This window comes from Podarcis bocagei (genome assembly GCF_964188305.1).
Source record: "Podarcis bocagei genome assembly, chromosome: 9".
Classification (NCBI taxonomy): Eukaryota; Metazoa; Chordata; class Lepidosauria; order Squamata; family Lacertidae; genus Podarcis; species Podarcis bocagei.
This window is the reverse complement of record NC_138134.1, coordinates 58,247,509-58,266,671: the sequence shown is the minus strand read 5'-3', so window position 1 is coordinate 58,266,671 and position 19,163 is coordinate 58,247,509. Positions and strand designations below refer to the sequence as shown.

Below are 19,163 nucleotides of genomic sequence, written 5' to 3'. Positions count from 1 at the left end.
GGATGCAGGAAGGCATGGGAGACAGACATTATTATTGTTAGTAGTACTTAACTTACCCTTACTTGCCTGTATGGTGCGCTTTGTCCTGGCACTCCTAGCTGTGGAAGTAGTGTGGTGGTTGCTGTTGGCTGTTTGTGTCTGGCATCCCTCTATGAGGTACCTGTTAGGGTTATAGGCAGAGAAGTGTCAGCAATGTCTGCAGGATCTCACTGCTGTTTGTGCAGAGTATCCCTCACAAGCTCTAAGGGTGCAGTTGTAACCCTGGTAACTGTCCAGCAGGGCAAAACAAGAGTGGTGGGGGCACTGTTGCATGTACAGTCCTGTTGTGCACACCAGCTTGGGAGAGGGACGTGGGCAGGGAGATACCTGTGTCAGCCTGGATTGAGTGACAGCATCAGGGCATCTCAGGATCCACCCTTGGGCCAGTTCCCCAGCCCTGGAGTAGCCTGGTGGGCAGAAGGGGCAAGTCCACAGCAGTGGAGTCCCTCTGCAGGCAGGTGCATATCTGAACCATTTTCACCTGGTTCAACTCCCCCAGGAAACAGGTCTTGAATTTCACCCTGAGTGGGTACCACCCGAGGCCAGATAAACATAGCCCCGTGTCACATGCCTTTATCACCTAAGTTATGATTTCTCTGTGGGGTTGTAAACTGGTGGTGGCTTGCTGTTATTGGGTGCTGAGCTGCATTACCTCCTATGAGTTGTCCTGTCGATGTGTCTATTTTTAATATACGCTCCCCCCCCCCCTTGAAATCAAGGGAGGAAATTCCTTGCATGGGGTCCAGGGCTGTTGTAAACTTGCACCATTGCTGAGGATGTGGTTATGGTATGGATATGGTATCATATTGTATGGAATATATGGCATAAGCAGGACCGGCCCACCCATGAGGCAAGGTGAGGCGAGGCAGCAGGATCCACAGAGGCAGCAGATCACAATGTAGATCTTAGTCCGCCGCCGCCGCCCCCGCCACCATTCCTGATGTAGATTTTCACTCTCCCCTTCTTCCCTGGTGGAGAGGGGATGCCATTTTGTAATTCACCTCATGTGCCAAAATGCCTTGGGCCTGCCCTGGTTGTGCTTCCACCACCCTCCTCCCAGTATTGTCCCACCATCCTACTGTCTTATCTTCCTGGTGGAATGGTTGCATTGCAGAATGTTGTCCCAGCATATGTCTTTGTGCTGTCATATATGGTATCCCATTGCTGTAGCAGAGCTATTTCCTCTCTGCCACCATAACCTGAGTATAAGATCCCTCTGTGACTGTCTTATAACATCGGAAACCAACATGTGCTATGTCCAGTCGAAATGTATTTTGGTTCTACTGCAAATTATTCAAATTCAGATCAGAGTTGTGTAGAGTGGAAGGGGGATCAGTTAGCATTTATTTGCAGGAAATAGGCGCATATCTGTTTGAAAAGTGAAATGGCATGTTCACAATGGCAACATGAGTTAAATAAACATTTCAGAGTAAATATCCGAGACCACTTGGCCATAGTATTTTTTGAAGCACTGGAATTTTCTAGCCCACATGAAGATAGGTTGGGGGGAAATACCGCACTTAATACTGCGATGCCACAATAAAACAATCTTCCTATACTGAGTAATATCCACCCAATGGCTAATATGAGAGTTTAATAAATACTTTACCATCCTGTAATCAAGAATCTCGCTGCTAGCAGCCAAGAACATCCATTGAAGGTGGCAATCTAAATGTTAGCTGCTAACTATTCAAACACTGTGCTATGTTGTGCTGCATAGAATGAGCGACTGCAGATGACAGGATGCACCCAAAGACTATAATTTTAATCATAATTCAGCGGTGTCATAGCAGATGATTGCAAGTCAATAGCGACAGTTGTGTTGGCAGTCTAAGATCACTCTTCATCTGGCATGATTAATGCACACCAGCTATCACCATATGATGCACAAGGCCTGGACATGCCCTGGACATGCCCACCATATGAATCAAGTAGTCACATTCATTCATGACGTACTTGAGGGAACTCTTCTTCTCTTGTGATTTGTGATGATGTAGAACCTCATTTTTTCACATGTCACCTTCCAGGAATGTGGTTCATTTTCTTTAGTGCTTGACTACCACCTACCAACATTGCATAGAAGTTTGGTTAATACTGTAATCACAAGGGATACTGTGAGGATACAAAACAAACCTTTTGGTAAAATGGGTCTAATGAATCTCCTGGCAACAAATTCACTGCTTTGCCGTATTTTAGTTATCTCACATCTTAATAATTACCCTATGTGTTAGGTTTAGGAATCTGGACCAATTAGCCACTGTTTCATAATCTGACTCCCCCCCCCCCAACTCTGAACGTTTTCGTACACTTGAATTTTAACTTTTGTTGATTGAATTTGAAGTCAATTGTGTACATACATCATTGTTAAACTTGGTGGCAGTGGAGATTTCTTTTTTTTCTTTTTTTGAGAAAAATGTCCTAAATTTAGTAAAGATACATATCAATATATAGTGATGTGGTGCATCTTTGATGCACCAGAATTTCTTTTTCTTGCCTATTTCCCTACGTCATCACCAAAATTAGTTACATCATTAACTGACGAAACTAGATTGTCCAGGCTGCTCATACACTATCCTTGCTGTTTAGTGTTCTTTCGGCAGCAAAATCCCCATGATGCCACCTTTACTCTGTTCTTCTGATAAAACTATCATTCTTCAACACTTCTATTTTTCATCAATTGTGCCTGTTTTAGTTCTATGCCCAGCTACAGCAGTAGAGAACAGAATGTACCTGCTATTTGAGAAGAAAGGGAGGGTCAAAAGCCTGGGAAGACGACAATTCTAAAAGAACAGCCAGTATTCCAAAATGAGCAACCTGCAGCTTCTCAAAGGAGAATGTGCCTTACTTTCTCCAGCTGTGTCAGGTGTTTTACTTATGATCTATTTATGCAATCCACTCTAATACTAGTGTCCAGCAGAGTTATTCCAAGTGATGTGAGGTTTACTAACATCTAGCCCAATGAACGGGATTATTATAGCCCTCGGAAGCTGACAGATTTGCTAGGCAGTTTGAGGATAAACTCCCACCACCTCTGCAACAACTGAGATGCCATAGTTGTGAAAAGTCCTGATGATGCATCTGATGAACTGTCTAGTCTTGCTTTCTGGGATCTGTTTCAGCTTACGAGCCCCGAGGGTGCAGACAAGGCACTTGCAGCAGTTCTGCTGACCGCATGCCCTCCTAATCTTTGCCAGCTGAGGTCAATTCAGGCTAGCTGCAATCAGGCGGGTCTAGGGTGTGATGAATGCGTCACTGCATGAGGAGGTGGAACTTTTCATCTCAAAAGAGGTGGGGGGGAATCATCTTGGGCCCAGATATATATATATCACCTAGTGCTTGAGAGGGTTGAGAGAGGCTCAACTGCAAGCACACTTGGAGCAAACAGATTATTTGGCCCCTTCCACACTGGGTTCAGGCATTGGTTGGAGGCTGACTCAGCCTTGGTTATTCTGATGAGTGGCCTTTATTGAGAGGAGGATTGTGGCCCTGCCACTTGACTTCCGCTTGGCGGCGTTTGATACCATCAAGTATCAGCCATGCGAGTCAGAGGCAGTGGTTCTGCTCCCATCTACAGGCCCAGTTTCAGAGATTGTGACTATATGGCTATATGTTGGTTCCCTGAGAGTTGTTGTCTAAGCTGCCGCTATACGAAACCACTTGAAGCAGGAATTAGGGGATTTAGAGCACTGTGACATCACTATGCTGATGATACAGAGTTTTATTTCTCTTACATCAGGAATCAAGTGTGGCTGCGCAAACCCTAATACAGTCTCCATGCAGTGATAGGATAGATGAGGGCCAATATGCTGAAGCCAAATCCTGACAAGACAGAAGTCCTATGTGTGGGTAGTTCCTGTGGGATAACCAGCCTCATATAACCATTGTGCTTAAGTCTAATTGATGCATGAAGGGTTAAAACCACAGAGTAAGCTGCCTGACAGGTTTAGCTCACATTGATAGGGACTAGGTCTGTGGTGGCCAAACTCAGCCCTCCAGCTGTTTTGGGACTACAACTCCCATCATCCCTAGCTAACAGGACCAGCAGTCAGGGATGATGGGAAATGTAGTCCCAAAACAGCTGGAGGGCCGAGTTTGTCACCACTGGATTAGGTAATCAAGCATTTGTTCCCCTTCAGTATACCTCAGAAGCTGAGCATGTGAAGAGGCTAAGCTGGTTGTTCCAGCTTAGCTGCATGGCTCTCACAAGCCACTCTTTAGTTCCTATACCAATAATTTAGGAACTCTCACCACTGTAACTAAGCCAGCTTTTATTGCCTATGCAACTTTTCCCTCAATGCTGTATGCAAAAGCACATGAATCAGACCTTTGAAAAGCATGTCAGTAAGCCATTTTTTAACTTGTGAAATGTGTGGCCTTTTCCTATGCTGGGGAAGAGGGAAGTTTTGGAACTCACAAGGTCATATTTTAAAGGCTTAATAGCGTATGTTTACATGCTTCACTTTGCTGCATATTTTGTGATTTTAAATCTAACCATAGAGTACTTGCCCCAGACTTGGATCTTGGCATCCAGGAAGGCTCCTTTTTATACCTCATTTGTTCCTTGCGCCGACATTTTCCAGGCCCAGAAACTGAGAAATTTGCCTGTTCTGTATAAGGCTGCATTTCCCACAAATGAGCAGGTGTGAAATCAACACCTCTTGTTTCCCACTAAGCTACCAGCCACATAATAGGATCATTGCGCCTTTACTTTTGCAGCATCCCTGGTTCCCTGTCCATGAATTCTCGGGTCTCACAAGCTCCAATACAAGCAGTGCAGTTTGATGATCAAACTCACATCCTGGGGAAGCCTGTTACCAGTAGGCTCTACATTCAAGCCAATGAGCTGCGGAAGTCTGTAATAGTAAATATGCTGTGGGATGCTCCTGACAGCCCGCTTGTGAATTGCATCTGGGGGAGGATTTGGGCAGGTTTGCATGATGTGTCACATCACAATCTGTCCGCCTTTGTCACATAATGATTGGTGCCTTCCAGGCATGGCTGATATGTGGGAGAGTGACATTGTGATTGGTGACTGGTAGTATAGTTGCCAGGGACTCTGTGGGTGTTGTTGCTATGTTTGGTCTTCTTTGTTTTCTCCCTTACTGCTACTGAGCTTTGACTTCGCTCCTTGTGGAACGTAAGATCATGGTTAAATCCTGGCCCAAAATCAGCTCTTACACCTTGATCATAGGATTAGTCTCTGCAGCTAGGGTTCCTTTTTTATATACAAATCTCTAAATAATAAAAAAATAAGAACTATCTTTGGTTTCCTGATACTGAGTTCAGGACTTCAAGATTTATCTGGGGTTGAGAATTCAGGGCACAATTTTTATTATGTTTTTATATTCTGCTGGAAGCTGCCCAGAGTGGGTGCCCAGATGGGTGGGGTGGTATTATTATTATTATTATTATTATTATTATTATTATTATTATTATTAATTGCCTCACATACTGAAGCCATCAAAATTCCTGAACAACAAGATAAAAAATACAAGTTCTAAAAACAATAAAAACCATTCCTACAAACTCTAGAAACAATAAAACAACTTAGACAGGTGTACAATTCATCTTTGACTTAGTAGGGAACAAACAGAATAAAGATGACTTGCCAATGTTAGTTACCTTTTAAACTAAATCACAAGTTATATTTCCTTGAATATCTAAAAAAGAAAAAAAAACCAACTACTGTATACAGGTGTTTTTGTAAAATCCTAAACAGGAATGACTTAACTTTTTTTAGGACTGAAGGTTGGATTGTCTCTTGGTCAACCCTCCGGGGGGGGGGCACATATTAAAGAAGGTGTGGCCAAAGTGTGAAAGTGGACATAGCTAGTTTTGTTTTGTTTTAATTAAAAGACGGTGGGGGTGTCACAAAAATCCTTTGAAATCATACCAAGGGACACATAAGGTAGTCAGATAGATACATGATAATATTTTTAAGGGACACATTTAGGGGCCTTGACAGCTACAGCAATCTGTATAGGCATGCATGGGAACAGTGAGTAAAAGGAAAATGAATGGAAAAAAGGGAAATGGCTTTATGGCATCATGGAAGGGTATCAATAGGAGCAGTATATATATAAAAAACCTCATTACTATTTTTTAAATCAAATGCTCAGTTCTTAAGGCCCACAAAAACCCTCTTGGGGGAACCAGATATGGGCTACAGATCAGCCACCCCTCCTCTAAAACATTTGGGGCATAAGCCACCCCATTCCACAGAAGAACATTGATTTTATACATATAAAACAAATTTAAAATTGTTTTTATTACTCTGTAAATCGCTTTGAGTTGCCTCATGGGAAGCAATTCATAACAACCCGTTGGATTGGGTCCTTGATTTCCAAGTTTAATGTTGCAGCCACTTAGCAGGAAATAAAACCAATCAGACATATTTCCAGGTAAATGTTGTTTAGGAATGAGGCGAAAAAGGATATAAGAGTTGGATGAAAATGCTGAAAAGGGCAAAACCTGATTGTTGTTGTTTGTATTTGTTTGTGATTTAAATCTATATTCTTGGAAAGTTCTCCAAACATTTCTTCATGTTTTCAAATTATATCCTTAATTTAGCATTACAGCTGATTGTAAGGGTACTTTTCATGGTGGTGGTTTTAAAAGGAAGCCGTGATATGCATCTGGTGGGTAGCACGCTATATCTCTAATCGCACCACCTGCTGGCAGTTCTTTACTAACACGTTGTTAACAAATTTGGCATGAGCATCCAAACAACAGGTAAAAACACTTTCCTAGCTGAGAGAAAAAGGCCTTGAGTAATGGGAGTTAGTTTAGGAACTGCTCCAGAGTTCCTGGTAGTCATCAGAGATAGGATACTTGGCTGGATGGACCAGCCCAAGATATTTTGCTGCTAGAGATCAATGACATGAGAAGAGCCTGAGGAACCAGGTCAATGGCCCATCAAGTTCCCTCATGAGGATACACACATAGACACATGCTGTTGTCTGTCTTTGACTTAGACCTGGACTATTTGGAACCAGTGTTCTCAAAGGCTGGGGTGGTGACCCCTCTGCCCCATCCTCCTCTGACATATACAAGGTCTCTTCATCCAGAGGGTTCCTCAATGGGATCTTCAGCACTCATTCTAGGGGACTCTACCTCCACTTCTGTTATGTACTGAGTTCAATAGGATCCAAACTGCAGCAGGCTGATTGGTCCTAGAACAATAGGATCCAAAAGGCAGCAGTCTGATTGGTCCTAGAACAATAGGATTCAGAATGCAGCAGTCTGATTGGTCCTAGAACAATGCAGCAGTATGATTGGTTGGCAGGAACCACCCAATCCTGCTCCAGATAGAAGTGAATCCACAACCTGATTGGCTTACAGTAGAATTCCGGAATTAGCCAATCATGGGCAGCCTATTGTGTAAATAATGTATATAAAGCAGATACTGTGAGGGGACTTTCATTCATTCCTCCTCACCACTATGAGCTGAATAAAGAGCATGAAATCACTTTGCGACTCTGAGTATATTTCAACTTCTGAGCTCCTCTAGCTGTGGGCTGTCTGGTTCATCCTCCAAGGACTTTGGGTCAGGGCTTGCTGGCTTGGCATGATACCAAGTTTGTAATACATAAGGACAGCAGTATGGATTGGCTTTAAGTAACTCAGAAGTCTCAGAAGGGTCATGGTGACCCAACAGGAATATAGCATCTCTCCTCAATATCTCAGCCCCCTGCACTTTGGGTTTCATTTTAAAAAATTCTGCTCTAACCACCCATTCACTTTCTTCCGTTTCCTTTCTTCAGCGATCCCTTTCGTTCAATAAAGGCTGGGATTTCATCACTGGCATCTAATGATGTTTATGTAGTGAATGGGAAAGCAATAAAAAGTCTTCTGCTCTGCTCAGCAGGTTCTGTGCATCTGTCGCTGTGCAGAAAAGCAGCCCAGATCAAAGGCGGCTTAGCAAGATTCGGTAGCTTCAGAGATACATTTCCAGTGCTTTCAGTCATGGGCAGAATTAAGAAGAGGCAAGAAACAAGGGGAAATGGAAAGCATGGACACAGGTTAGCATTGATGTGAATGGGAGCCTCAATTTCTGTTCCTAAACTGCACCATTCATATTTGTTACACAAACCTGGAGGCTCTTTTCTGCTTGCTCTGTGTATCATTCATTTACTCTGCAATACACTGTCCTTGCCTGAAGAAACTGGAGGCAAAAATCCAAAGACACTGTGAAAAAAATAGATTTATCTTTCGAAATGTATCCGATGTGTTTGGAGCTGCTGATCTTTCTGAAAGGTATGAATGTGTTATCATGTAACAACGGATCTGCTTGGACTACTGGAGGATAGCATTCCAGGTTGAAACTCAAAACACGTTAAGCAGCAATCAGGGCCGGCCCTACCATGAGTTAAATAGTGAGGCAGGTGCCTCAGGTGGCAAATATTGAAGGGCAGCAAGTGGGGGAAGCTCTTTGTGTGTGTTTCATTTCATTTTTTTCATTTCACTTTTGATTTGTATACCACCTTTCTATATTGCTACACAAAAGGCGGTTGCAGCAAGAAAATATACAGCAAAGAGCACGCACCTAATAATAATCTGATCCAACACAGAAAGACATAATAAAACATAACTTTAAAATGAAACAACTTATATCAAATAAAGTAATATTCAATAATATATTAGAATATAATAGTACACAATAAAATTAACTCTCAAAGCATCAGCAAATAATAATTAAACAGAAATTCACTCTTATCAATTACAATAAATATTAATAAACTATGATCAATAAAAATAACTGCAAGTCACAATGCATAAAATATCACAATACATACAAAACTATGTGAAGGGATCAAATTGAGAAACAAAGACACACAACTTACAAAACTATTTTTAATAGTTTGCTATGCAACCTGCATTGGGACTGGTGAAGTGGAAGGCAGGTCGTCCAATGTGGAGCCAGAGCCACTAACTGTGGGAGGAAATCAGATCCATGACCCATATGTGGGTAATTAAGAAAATAATTGGTTGGATGCTTGGGGAGCGGCCAACAAAGTTCTAAACAGTCACTGAGTTAAGCAGAGGTATGGCGTGGGAATATAGGTTGTTAGACCCCTTTCCGTATCCCATTTAGTATGTGTAAGGATATCAGGGGGTTACTCAAGAGCAATCAGGCAAATGCCTCTCTGGTTGGCTGTAAATCCTCGTTATTGGTGCCAAAAACCCTTCACCATGCTCAGGTCGGAGTGAAACAGTACAAACTTAAAGCTTTTGCAGATGACTTGGTTATAACATTACAGGAGCCAGAATCTAGTACGAAAAGAGTTTTAGAATTGATTAATGAGTTTGGTCGGGTGGCGGGATTTAAACTGAACAAGCAAAAAACTAAGGTTTTGGGGAAAAATTTGACACCTTTGGAATCAGAAAGGTTTCAGAAAGAGACAGAGTTAAATGTGGTTAAAAAAGTGAAATACTTAGGGGTTAATTTGACTGCTAAAAACTTGAATTTATTTAAAGACAATTATGAAAAATGTTGGTCAGAAATTAAAAAGGATCTAGAAACTTGGTCAAGATTGAAACTTTCCTTGTTGGGTCGAATTGCAGCTATAAAGATGAATGTATTGCCAAAGATGTTGTTTTTGTTTCAAACCCTACAGATTGTGGACAGAGTGGAATGTTTTGGAAAGTGGCAGAAAGATGTTTCTAAGTTTGTCTGGCAGGGCAAAAAGCCCAGAATAAAATTTAAAATTCTAACTGATGCTAAGGAAAGAGGGGGATTTGCCCTGCCGGACTTAAGGTTATATTATGAAGCTGCGGCTTTCTGTTGGATGAAGGATTGGTTACTTTTAGAGAACACTGATGTCCTAGATCTGGAAGGGTTTAATAATGCTTTTGGATGGCATGCATATTTGTGGTACGACAAGGTAAAGGTTCATAAAGTGTTCAAAAACCATATTGTCAGGAAATCAATATTTATTGTCTGGACAAAATACAAAGACTTATTAGAAAATAAGACCCCAAGATGGTTATCACCAATGGAAGCTAAGGCCCGGAAAAGACTCAATATGGAGGCCGGTTGGCCGAAATATTGGGAAATAATAGAAAAAATCGGAGATAATTGGAGGTTGCAGAGCTTGGAGAAACTAAAGAATAAGGTGCGAGATTGGTTACATTACGCTCAAATTAAAGAGGTTTTTAATTTGGACAAAAAGATAGGATTCCAGGTGGAAAAATCGAAATTAGAGACAGAATTGTTAGAACCAAAGACTAAGGTACTTTCAAGAATGTATAACTTGCTGCTTAAATGGAATACTCAGGATGAGACAGTTAAATCAGCCATGATAAAATGGGCTCAGGACATTGGGTATAACATCATGTTTGAGGACTGGGAAAGGTTATGGACCACCGGAATGAAATTCACGGCATGTAATGCCTTGAAGGAAAATATTATGAAAATGATATATAGGTGGTACATGACCCCAGTCAAGCTTGCAAAAATATATCACCTGTCTGATAATAAATGTTGGAAATGTAAGGAGGCTGAAGGGACATTCTTTCACCTCTGGTGGACTTGTCCAAGAGTGAAGGCCTTCTGGGAAATGATCTATAATGAGTTAAAAAAGGTATTTAAATATACCTTTACTAAGAAACCAGAAGCCTTCCTCTTGGGCATTGTCGGCCAGAAAGTGTTAAAGAAGGACAGAACTTTTTTTATGTATGCGACTACAGCAGCAAGAATACTTATTGCAAAGCATTGGAAGACACAAGATTTGCCCACACTGGAAGAGTGGCAGACGCAATTGATGGACTATATGGAACTGGCCGAAATGACTGGCAGAATCCGAAATTTGGGTGAAGAAACAATGGAAGAGGATTGGAAAAAGTTTAAAGACTATCTACAAAAACAGTACAAGCTGTATGAATGTTAAAAAATTGCACGATCCAGAAAAATATGGTTCCAGTAACTTGACTATGAGATATAGAAAATTAAGTGATATGTAAGAAAAGATCGAAACTTAAAGAAGAAGAAGAAGAAGAAGAGTTTGGATTTGATATCCCGCCTTTCACTCCCCTTCAGGAGTCTCAAAGCGGCTAACAATCTCCTTTCCCTTCCTCCCCCACAACAAACACTCTGTGAGGTGAGTGGGGCTGAGAGACTTCACAGAAGTGTGACTGGCCCAAGGTCACCCAGCAGCTGCATGTGGAGGAGCGGAGACGCGAACCCGGTTACCCAGATTACGTGACTACCGCTCTTAACCACTACACCACACTGGCTCCAAAGAAATATTATGTTTAATCTAAGTTACAATTAATTGACAAAAATCACTTTAAGTCTAGAAATATAACATTCGAGAAGTACAAAATAAGGAATGAAACAAGGTAATAATTTGCTGGTATTTTTATTATAGAGAACGCAGGGTAAGGGAGATGTGAGGAAGTCCAGTTAGTTATATAAAAAATGTTATGAACAGTTGTGTTCTTCTTTTTTCTTTTTATATTGTTTGTTGGTGTAATTGTATTTGTTTTTCTGTTTGTTATTTCTTTGGTGAAGGGATTTTGTGTGTTTGATATGTGATTTTCTATTTTATGTTTGAAAACCTAATAAAATATTTATTTAAAAAAAAAACAAAAAAAACCCTTCACCATGCAGAGAACCACTATTCCGTGGCTCGCTCATTCACTGGCACAATCTGTGAGTGGGTGGTCCTTAAACCTTCCCCAGCAGAGTAGTTTCTTGACGCCCAATCTGCGCCTCCCCTCTCGGCGTGGAAGCCTACTGCGCAGGGAGGGCGTGGGTAACGGAGGACCTCTCTCCTCCCCGCTTTGCCCAGGCAAAGTGTCCTGGCACTGCCTCACCTCCTCTGAGCCCTGAAGCTCCTCTCCACTGGAGGCGCGGTTACTCTCCTCCGCTGAGGAGGTGCTGCTTCTCACAATCTTTGGGGGCTCTCTGTAATCCATCGGGCTTTCCCCCTCTCGCCCCTGAGCCAATGGCAGTTCCCTGACAGTATGCTTACAGCTCTTACCCCTCTTTCTACCCCTACAGCAATGAGCATACCACACACCATTAACCAAGTTTGAAATGCTTTACTTATAAAATCCAAGGTCTGATTCATGCATTATTCCATGCAGCAGCAAGGAGAACATGGGTAGAATACTCTTGGGTACAAAATACAGAAATATAGTTTCAAACATCCTACCTGGTTGGTTACATGGAGTGAAGAGGGAGTGAGGAAAGGAAGAGAAGAAGCTTCACTTCCTCCCACCCCGGAGGTGAGGGGGCATGACCTAACTGACTCTAGGAACAGAGTTCTCGGGTCATGCACTAACTAGCATCTTTGGCTGCAGTATCCCACAAGAATGACACACACAGTCAACAAATTCCCGTTTTGTCTTCCTCCTCTTCCCTGCTGAGTTCTACAAAGGCAAAATGAAAATGAAGAGGAGGAAGCTGACAGGCAGTGCAGCTGCCACCAAGACTGCTTGTAAGAACAAAGGCAGGCTGGTGTGGGCTGGATAGCTGAAGGCAGAATGAGGTTAAGAACACAAGAAGAGCCTGCTGGATCAGGCCAGCGGTCCATGTAGTTTGGCAACCTGTGCACACAGTGGCTGAAGGGTTGCCTGTAAGACACCAGCAAGGAGGATTAGAACACAAGAACACTCTTCCCTCCTGTGGTTTCCAGCAACTGGTATCTAGCGGCATGTTTGCCTCCAACTGTAGGAGGTAGAGCATAGCTGATATAATAATAATAATAATAATAATAATAATAATAATAATAAGAATTTATTTATACCCTGCCCATCTGGCTGAGCCACTCTGGGCGGCTCCCAATTGAGTGTTAATAATAATAATAATAATAATAATAATAATAATAATAATAATAATAATAATAATAATAATTTATTATTTATACCCTGCCCATCTGGGCGGCTTCCAATCAAGTGTTAAAAACAACACAGTATTAAATATTAAAAACTTCCCTAAACAGGGCTGCCTTCAGATGTCTTTTAAAGAGAAGATAGCTGCTTATTTCCTTCACATCTGAAGGATGGGCGGGCGGGCGCCACTACCGAGAAGGCCCTCTGCCTGGTTCCCTGTAACCTCACTTCTCGCAATGAGGGAACCGCCAGAAGGCCCTCGGTGCTGGATCTCAGTGACAGGGCTGAACGATGGGGGTGGAGACGCTCCTTCAGCAATACAATTCAGCAATATATCATCATCATCACATACCACCTTTACCTTCCAAGAATCTCAAGCTGAAGGGCATGGCTCACCTCTTCCCCAGTTCATCCACACAACAACCCTGTGAGGTAGGCTAGTTCTGACTTGCCCAAGGTCACCCTTGTGACCTTCGCAGTTGGCTGAGTGGGGTTTCAAACCCTGCCCTCCCAGGTCCTAGTCCAACACTTTGCCCCCAATGGACCAGCTTCCACGGATTATCACACTGGCAACACCATTTATTTTGCCCCTTCCAACTCCAGGGCGCTATGATTCTGTTTAAACGGGGGCTAAAATTATTTGAAACGCGGGCGTAGCCAGGATTTTTGTTGGGGGGGCAGGCCTTTTGTTACGCGGCGGAAGCGAACCTCAATTTGCTAAGTATTTTTATTGATTTTGGGGGGCAGCTGCCCCTCCCTGCCCCCCTTTGTGTCGTGGGGAGGGTCGTCTGGTGTTGAAAAGGTACAAGTTGTATTCCCATGTCGCCGATTTGCAGTTTCCAAGTTCTGGGCACCCGGTGGGCGAGTCTAATCATGCATGCGCCCGCGCACCAGCAACGTCGGACAAGGGCGTCCCTAACCTCTTCAGATCCAGGCGGGGCTTTTCCCTTCAACGCCCCCCCCCTTGCATAACAAATCTTGAATCCCCCTCCCCCTCCGGAATTCAGGGCTTGCATCGTGTTGCAAGGCGGTGCCGGAGAGGGAGCCCCGTCTGCTCCGCCCTGGCTCCGCGCGCCAGCCCAGCGCACCGCCCCCTCGAGGGCAGCGAGGCCGCCGGAGAGACCCGGCTCAGGCCAGCCCCCTCCTCCTCCTCCCCGCTCCCTCTTTTTCCGGCGCGCGCTGGGTTCGTCGCCGGCACGGCCGCGTGCGCGCATGCTCCGTCGGCGGGAAGGGGGCCACTTGCAACGGCAGCAGCGGAGGAGGAGGAGCAGCAGGAGGGCAAAGTCGAGGCGGGCATGCAAAGTTAACCGCGGGAGCGGCAGGTAGCCCAGCAGCGGCCCCAGCGCAGTCCGCCTCTCCTTCGCTCGCTCGCCCTCGACGGCGCACCGCGCGCCGCCCCAGCCCTGCAGCGCCATGGTGTTGGACAGCTTGGCTCGCATCATTAAAGTGCAGCTGCCCGCCTACCTGAAGCGCCTCCCGCTGCCCGAGAGCGTCGGCGGCTTCCTCAGGCTGACAGGTTCGGGGGGCAGGGTTCTTGGGTGGGGTGGGGGGCGGCGGTGGGGAGAGCCGGAGGGTCGGGATCTGCGCCTTCTGCTGGTCGAACTTCTGTGCGCGTCTTTGCTCATCTTCCTAGGAAGCGGGCGGTGGAGGCGTAGGAACGAAACACTCGAGTTGACTTCAACACTTTCCCCTGGAAGGTGGAAAGGGAAAGGCTTGGAACTGAGCCACGCCAAACGCCCCGGGACTTACTTCTGAGTAGACGCGTTCTGGATCGCGCTGCAAAACTCGTCATCCGCCGCTCCCCGCGCGCGCGTGTGTTTTGGTTTCAACTTTCTCCCAACTGCAGATCTCAATGCTTCAGAATAAGCCTTTCTTTTAAAGCGCAGTCCCTTGCAGGCTTACCTGGGAGTAAGCCCCACTGAGCATAATGGAGCTTACTTCCGCGTTAAGTTCGGTAGGACTGCGCTGTTAACTGCACGTGCGCGTTTCTCCCATTCATCCTTCCCCACTGATCCTCCTGCTTCAAATGCGCCCTAGTCCGCTATAGGCTCTTCAGTTCCCTTTTTTCAAATCGTGCTTTCCAGGACCGGCCCTTTCGTGAGGCAAAGAGCAAGGCTTGCCCACCCATGCCATGTTGAGATTCTTGCATTGCAGGGGGTTGGACTAGATGACCCTCGGGTCCCTTCAAGATTCTGTAGTTCTGAGGCCAGGAAAGGCAACCACCTCAGATGACAGGATCCACAGGGATAGCAGATTCTGATGTTAATCTTCCTTCCCCGCTTGCTCCTGGTGTAGCTCTTCGTTCCCTTGCACCATTTTGGGGTTCACCTCAGGTGCCAAAATTCCTTGGGCTGGCCCTGAGCTAGACTGATGTTATTTGCCTCAGACAGCAAGTGCTTTTGAGGGAATTGGTGGTTGTGGTGGTGAGGTGTTGCAGGACAGAGGAGTTTGCTGGCTGCTCTCAGATGCAGATGTAGAAGATTCCGCTTCCATTCTGGTGGGCTTTTGTGCATCAAATGGCATGGCCATCTTGCCTTCCCCTCAGACAGCAAAATGTCTTGGGCTGGTCCTATAGTCCCCGTCCCCCCTTTTGCTCTCCTTTAGGACTTCAGAGGCTTTTTGACTTAAGGGGTGGGTTCGTTTACTCTCTGCTGTTTGTATGCATGTTTGAATGATAGTCACGAGGAATAGAAAACTCCCCAGGAGAGGAGACCTGTCTCTAATTCATGTTAGTTTACTTAATATAGTGATACAGAGTATGCACACACACACACACACACAGAGAGAGAGAGGGGGGGGGGTCTGTTTACATAAAGGTTTTGGCCAATGGAACTTGCTCCGAAGTAAGGCTGCAATCCTGTGCAAAGTTAGGCGCACCAAAGCCAAATTATTTTGGTGGGCCTAGGCTCACTTAACTCCGTTTAGGACTGTGCAGTACATACGCGTCACATTATATTATGTATGAAAATGCCCTTAGTGTGTACATACAATATTGTTTAATTCAAAACAGTAACCCCTTGAAAATCATTATCCTTTTGTGTTCATAGTCACGGTGATAAAAAATCAGTGGGCATTAAAAAAAAACTTTTTCCACATGTGTGTCTTAACGCAGTAAATCTGAGTAGCTGAAAACATGAAAGCAGTTATGTATGCATGTAGGAATATTTCTAAATTAATATGCAGTACAGTTGCTTCACGTGATTATTACTTAGAGTATTAGTACCCTGTTCTTCAGCCAAAACAAGACAATCCCTACCTGCAGACTTACAATCTGAAAACAACAACACACAAGGGAAAAGGGACAGGGAGGGAAGAGGAAAATAGAAAAACTCAGGCACCAATTTCTAAACAGTTGTCCCCTTAATGTCCAGGGGCAATAGGTGCCTGATAAAGCTGGGGCTCCAGCAAAGCTGATGAAATGAGCCCTGCTTCCTATCTCTCCTACTGAGGAAATCTAATGGCTGTGCCCCAGATGACAGCGGAGGGCAGAGGAGGCCTGATGGAGCTGGCTTGTAACAGCAGATCCAACACCTTAATGCCTGACAAGTTCATTGTGGCATAAGCTTTATTGGATGAAGTGTGTGGCAGCACCTGTACTCTGGAACTCCCTGCTTAGTGATATTAAAAGGCAGGCACCTTCACCATACTGTTTTGAACACATACTGAAAACTTCTGTTTTGGCAAGCCTAATCCAGACACATGATTTAATTACATTTGTTTCAAGCATTTTATTAAGTTCATATTTGGTGTGTTTTTAAAAGGATGTTTAAAAATTATATTTGTTTTTAACATGGTTTGTGTATTTTACTCATGTTTTATCATTGGACTTCTACACCGCTTGGGTAATTTTATTTTTGAACAAGCGGTTTATAAATTGTCTAGATAAATAAATAACACAATAGTCCGTGAAAACTTATGATGCCACAATAAATTTGCTGGTGTGCCACAGGACTCTTCGTCGTTCTCACTACAAAAGCTTAACATGACTGCTCCTCTGGAAGAGGATAAAATTATAGTTTTAATCGGCCTGCATGTAAGGATCATCACTTAGTAGTAGAGATAACTTAGTAGTAGAGTTTACGTAAGCTTCGTGTGTGAGTTCTCTAGTGAAGGATTTCAGAAAGCAGACTTGGGAAAGGCCTCATCAGCTTTGGAGCACTGCTACCAGTCAGATTGTGGAGCTGGAATATCCAGTTGCGGAACCAAGAGATCAATGGTTTGTTTAGAATTGTGGAGTTGGAATGGGCCCGTGAGTATCATCTAGTCCACCCCCCTGCAATTCAGGATTCACGACTAAACAGTGTCTGACAGATGTCATCCCAACTCTGTTTAAATACCTCCAATGAGAGAGATTTCACCACCTACTGAGGTAGTCTGTTCCACTGTTAAAGAGCTCTTGCCGTCAGAAAGTTATTCCTCATGTTTAGTCGGAATTGCCTTTCTTTTAGTTGGAATCCATTGGTTCGGGTCCTACCCTCAGGAGGAGCAGCAGAAACAAGTCTTCCGCGTGACAGCCCTTCCTTCAAATGTTTGGAGATGGCTATTATATCTCCTCCCTGTCTCCTCTTCTCCAGGCTAAACATGCCCAGCTTCCTCAACGGTTCCTCCTAAGTCTGGGTTTCCAGACCCTTAATCATCTTAGTCACCCTCCTCTGCACATGGTTCAGTATAGGGCAAGCTTTCAGTGTCATGTGACAGCGCTTTCTCTCTTGTCTCTCACCTTCAGAGGCCTGTGCTTTGAGAAGAGAAGATGGCGTATGCCTCTGAATAGCATATTATATGCACAAAGTATCAAATGTGGTGACAGTAATAATAATACTACAACAAAACAACACCACCACAAACTGGCTTATAAATATAAAACCAGATTTACTAGAATAATAAGCTAGAGATACTAGAATAGAGATAGACTTGTAACCATTCAACAGCGGCGTAGCGTGAGTTGTCAGCACCTGGGGCAACGCAAGTAATTTGCGCCCCCTAACCCGGGGCAAGGCAAGTAATTTGCGCCCCCCCTAACCCCTAACCTGCGAGTTGCCGCTGGCGCTGCCGCCCAAACGATGCCGCTTGCCCGGAGGAGGAGGGGGGCAGAGAGGCGAGGAAAATGCAACGGCCCAGCAGCTGCAGCAGCAGCGGCGGCGGGGCTGTGAGGAGGGGCTGCCTGGCGCGTCCTCCGCGGCGAGTGCTGAGAGCCGCTGCCTGCCGGGCGCCTTCAGCCCGGACGCGCGCACAGCTCGGCGGTTCCGCGAGACATGCGGCTCTGCTACAGCCTGCGCCCGAGGCTCTTCGGCGACTCCGGAGGCAGTGAGCGCGCCCCCCCAGATGTTGCGCCCGGTGCGGCCGGCACCCCTGGCACCCCCCACGCTACGCCACTGCCATTCAAACAACAAACATACTAAGGTGCCATGTGCATGACAAAGCCTGGAGATACTGTAAACACAGAGTGGATAAATGTACAACTGTATCTTAAAAAGTTACATGTGCAGTAACATTATACAGACTGGATAAATGAACCGTTCAACAAGTAGTGTAAGTCCAATCACAGAACGGCAACCCCATGCTGCCACAGCGGCAGGAGTAGCACACTGGATAATATGAAAAAGCTTTTCAAAGCTGTTTTTCAAAGTTTGAACTGGATGAGATGTTCTTCGATGGGTCTTGAGTTGGAAACACAAAGCCGTATGCATGGATCAACCACAGGAAGGCAAATCAAACCCACCACCCTGGTGAGAATAAGGCAAGTGGGCAAAAGGAGACCTGTTCTCCGGATATATTACAGGTTTCGCTACATGCTTCATTAGTTTGCTCAGGATAAAGAAAGTATGCTACCCTTGCTGTTGTGGCGGCACGGGGTTGCCGTTCTGTGATTGGACTTACACCACTTGTTGAATGGTTCATTTATCCAGTCTGTGGGTTAAACCACAGAGCCTAGGACTTGCCGATCAGAAGGTCGGAGGTTCGAATCCCTGCGATGGGGTGAGCTCCCGTTGCTCGGTCCCTGCTCCTGCCAACCTAGCAGTTCGAAAGCACGTCAAAGTGCAAGTAGATAAATAGGTACCACTCCAGCGGGAAGGTAAACGGCGTTTCTGTGTGCTGTTCTGGTTCGCCAGAAGCGGCTTAGTCATACTGGCCACATGACCTGGAAGCTGTACGCTGGCTCCCTCAGCCAATAAAGCGAGATGAGCGCCGCAATCCCAGAGTCGGTCATGACTGGACCTAATGTTCAGGGGTCCCTTTACCTTTACTATAATATTTACTGCACATGTAACTTGTTAAGATACAGTTGT

The 19,163-nt window shown here is 44.8% G+C and overlaps 1 protein-coding gene and 1 long non-coding RNA gene across 2 annotated transcripts in view; one reads left to right on the top strand and one right to left on the bottom strand.

Moving 5' to 3' along the window:
- Positions 1 to 77: 77 nt before the first annotated feature.
- On the bottom strand, positions 78 to 16,450 carry LOC308595353. The gene is made up of 3 exons (XR_014012004.1): positions 14,626 to 16,450; positions 1,996 to 2,102; positions 78 to 160 (listed from the first exon to the last, which is right to left on the bottom strand). It is a non-coding gene; the product is annotated as an uncharacterized lncRNA (long non-coding RNA).
- Positions 14,064 to 19,163, top strand: part of CISD2 (CDGSH iron sulfur domain 2) — a 17,911-nt gene continuing 12,811 nt past the window's right edge. The window contains exon 1 of the mRNA XM_081209398.1: positions 14,064 to 14,392. Within this exon, the coding sequence (XP_081065524.1) occupies positions 14,290 to 14,392 (103 nt within the window). The 5' untranslated portion in view covers positions 14,064 to 14,289. The remainder of the gene's footprint in view (positions 14,393 to 19,163) is intronic.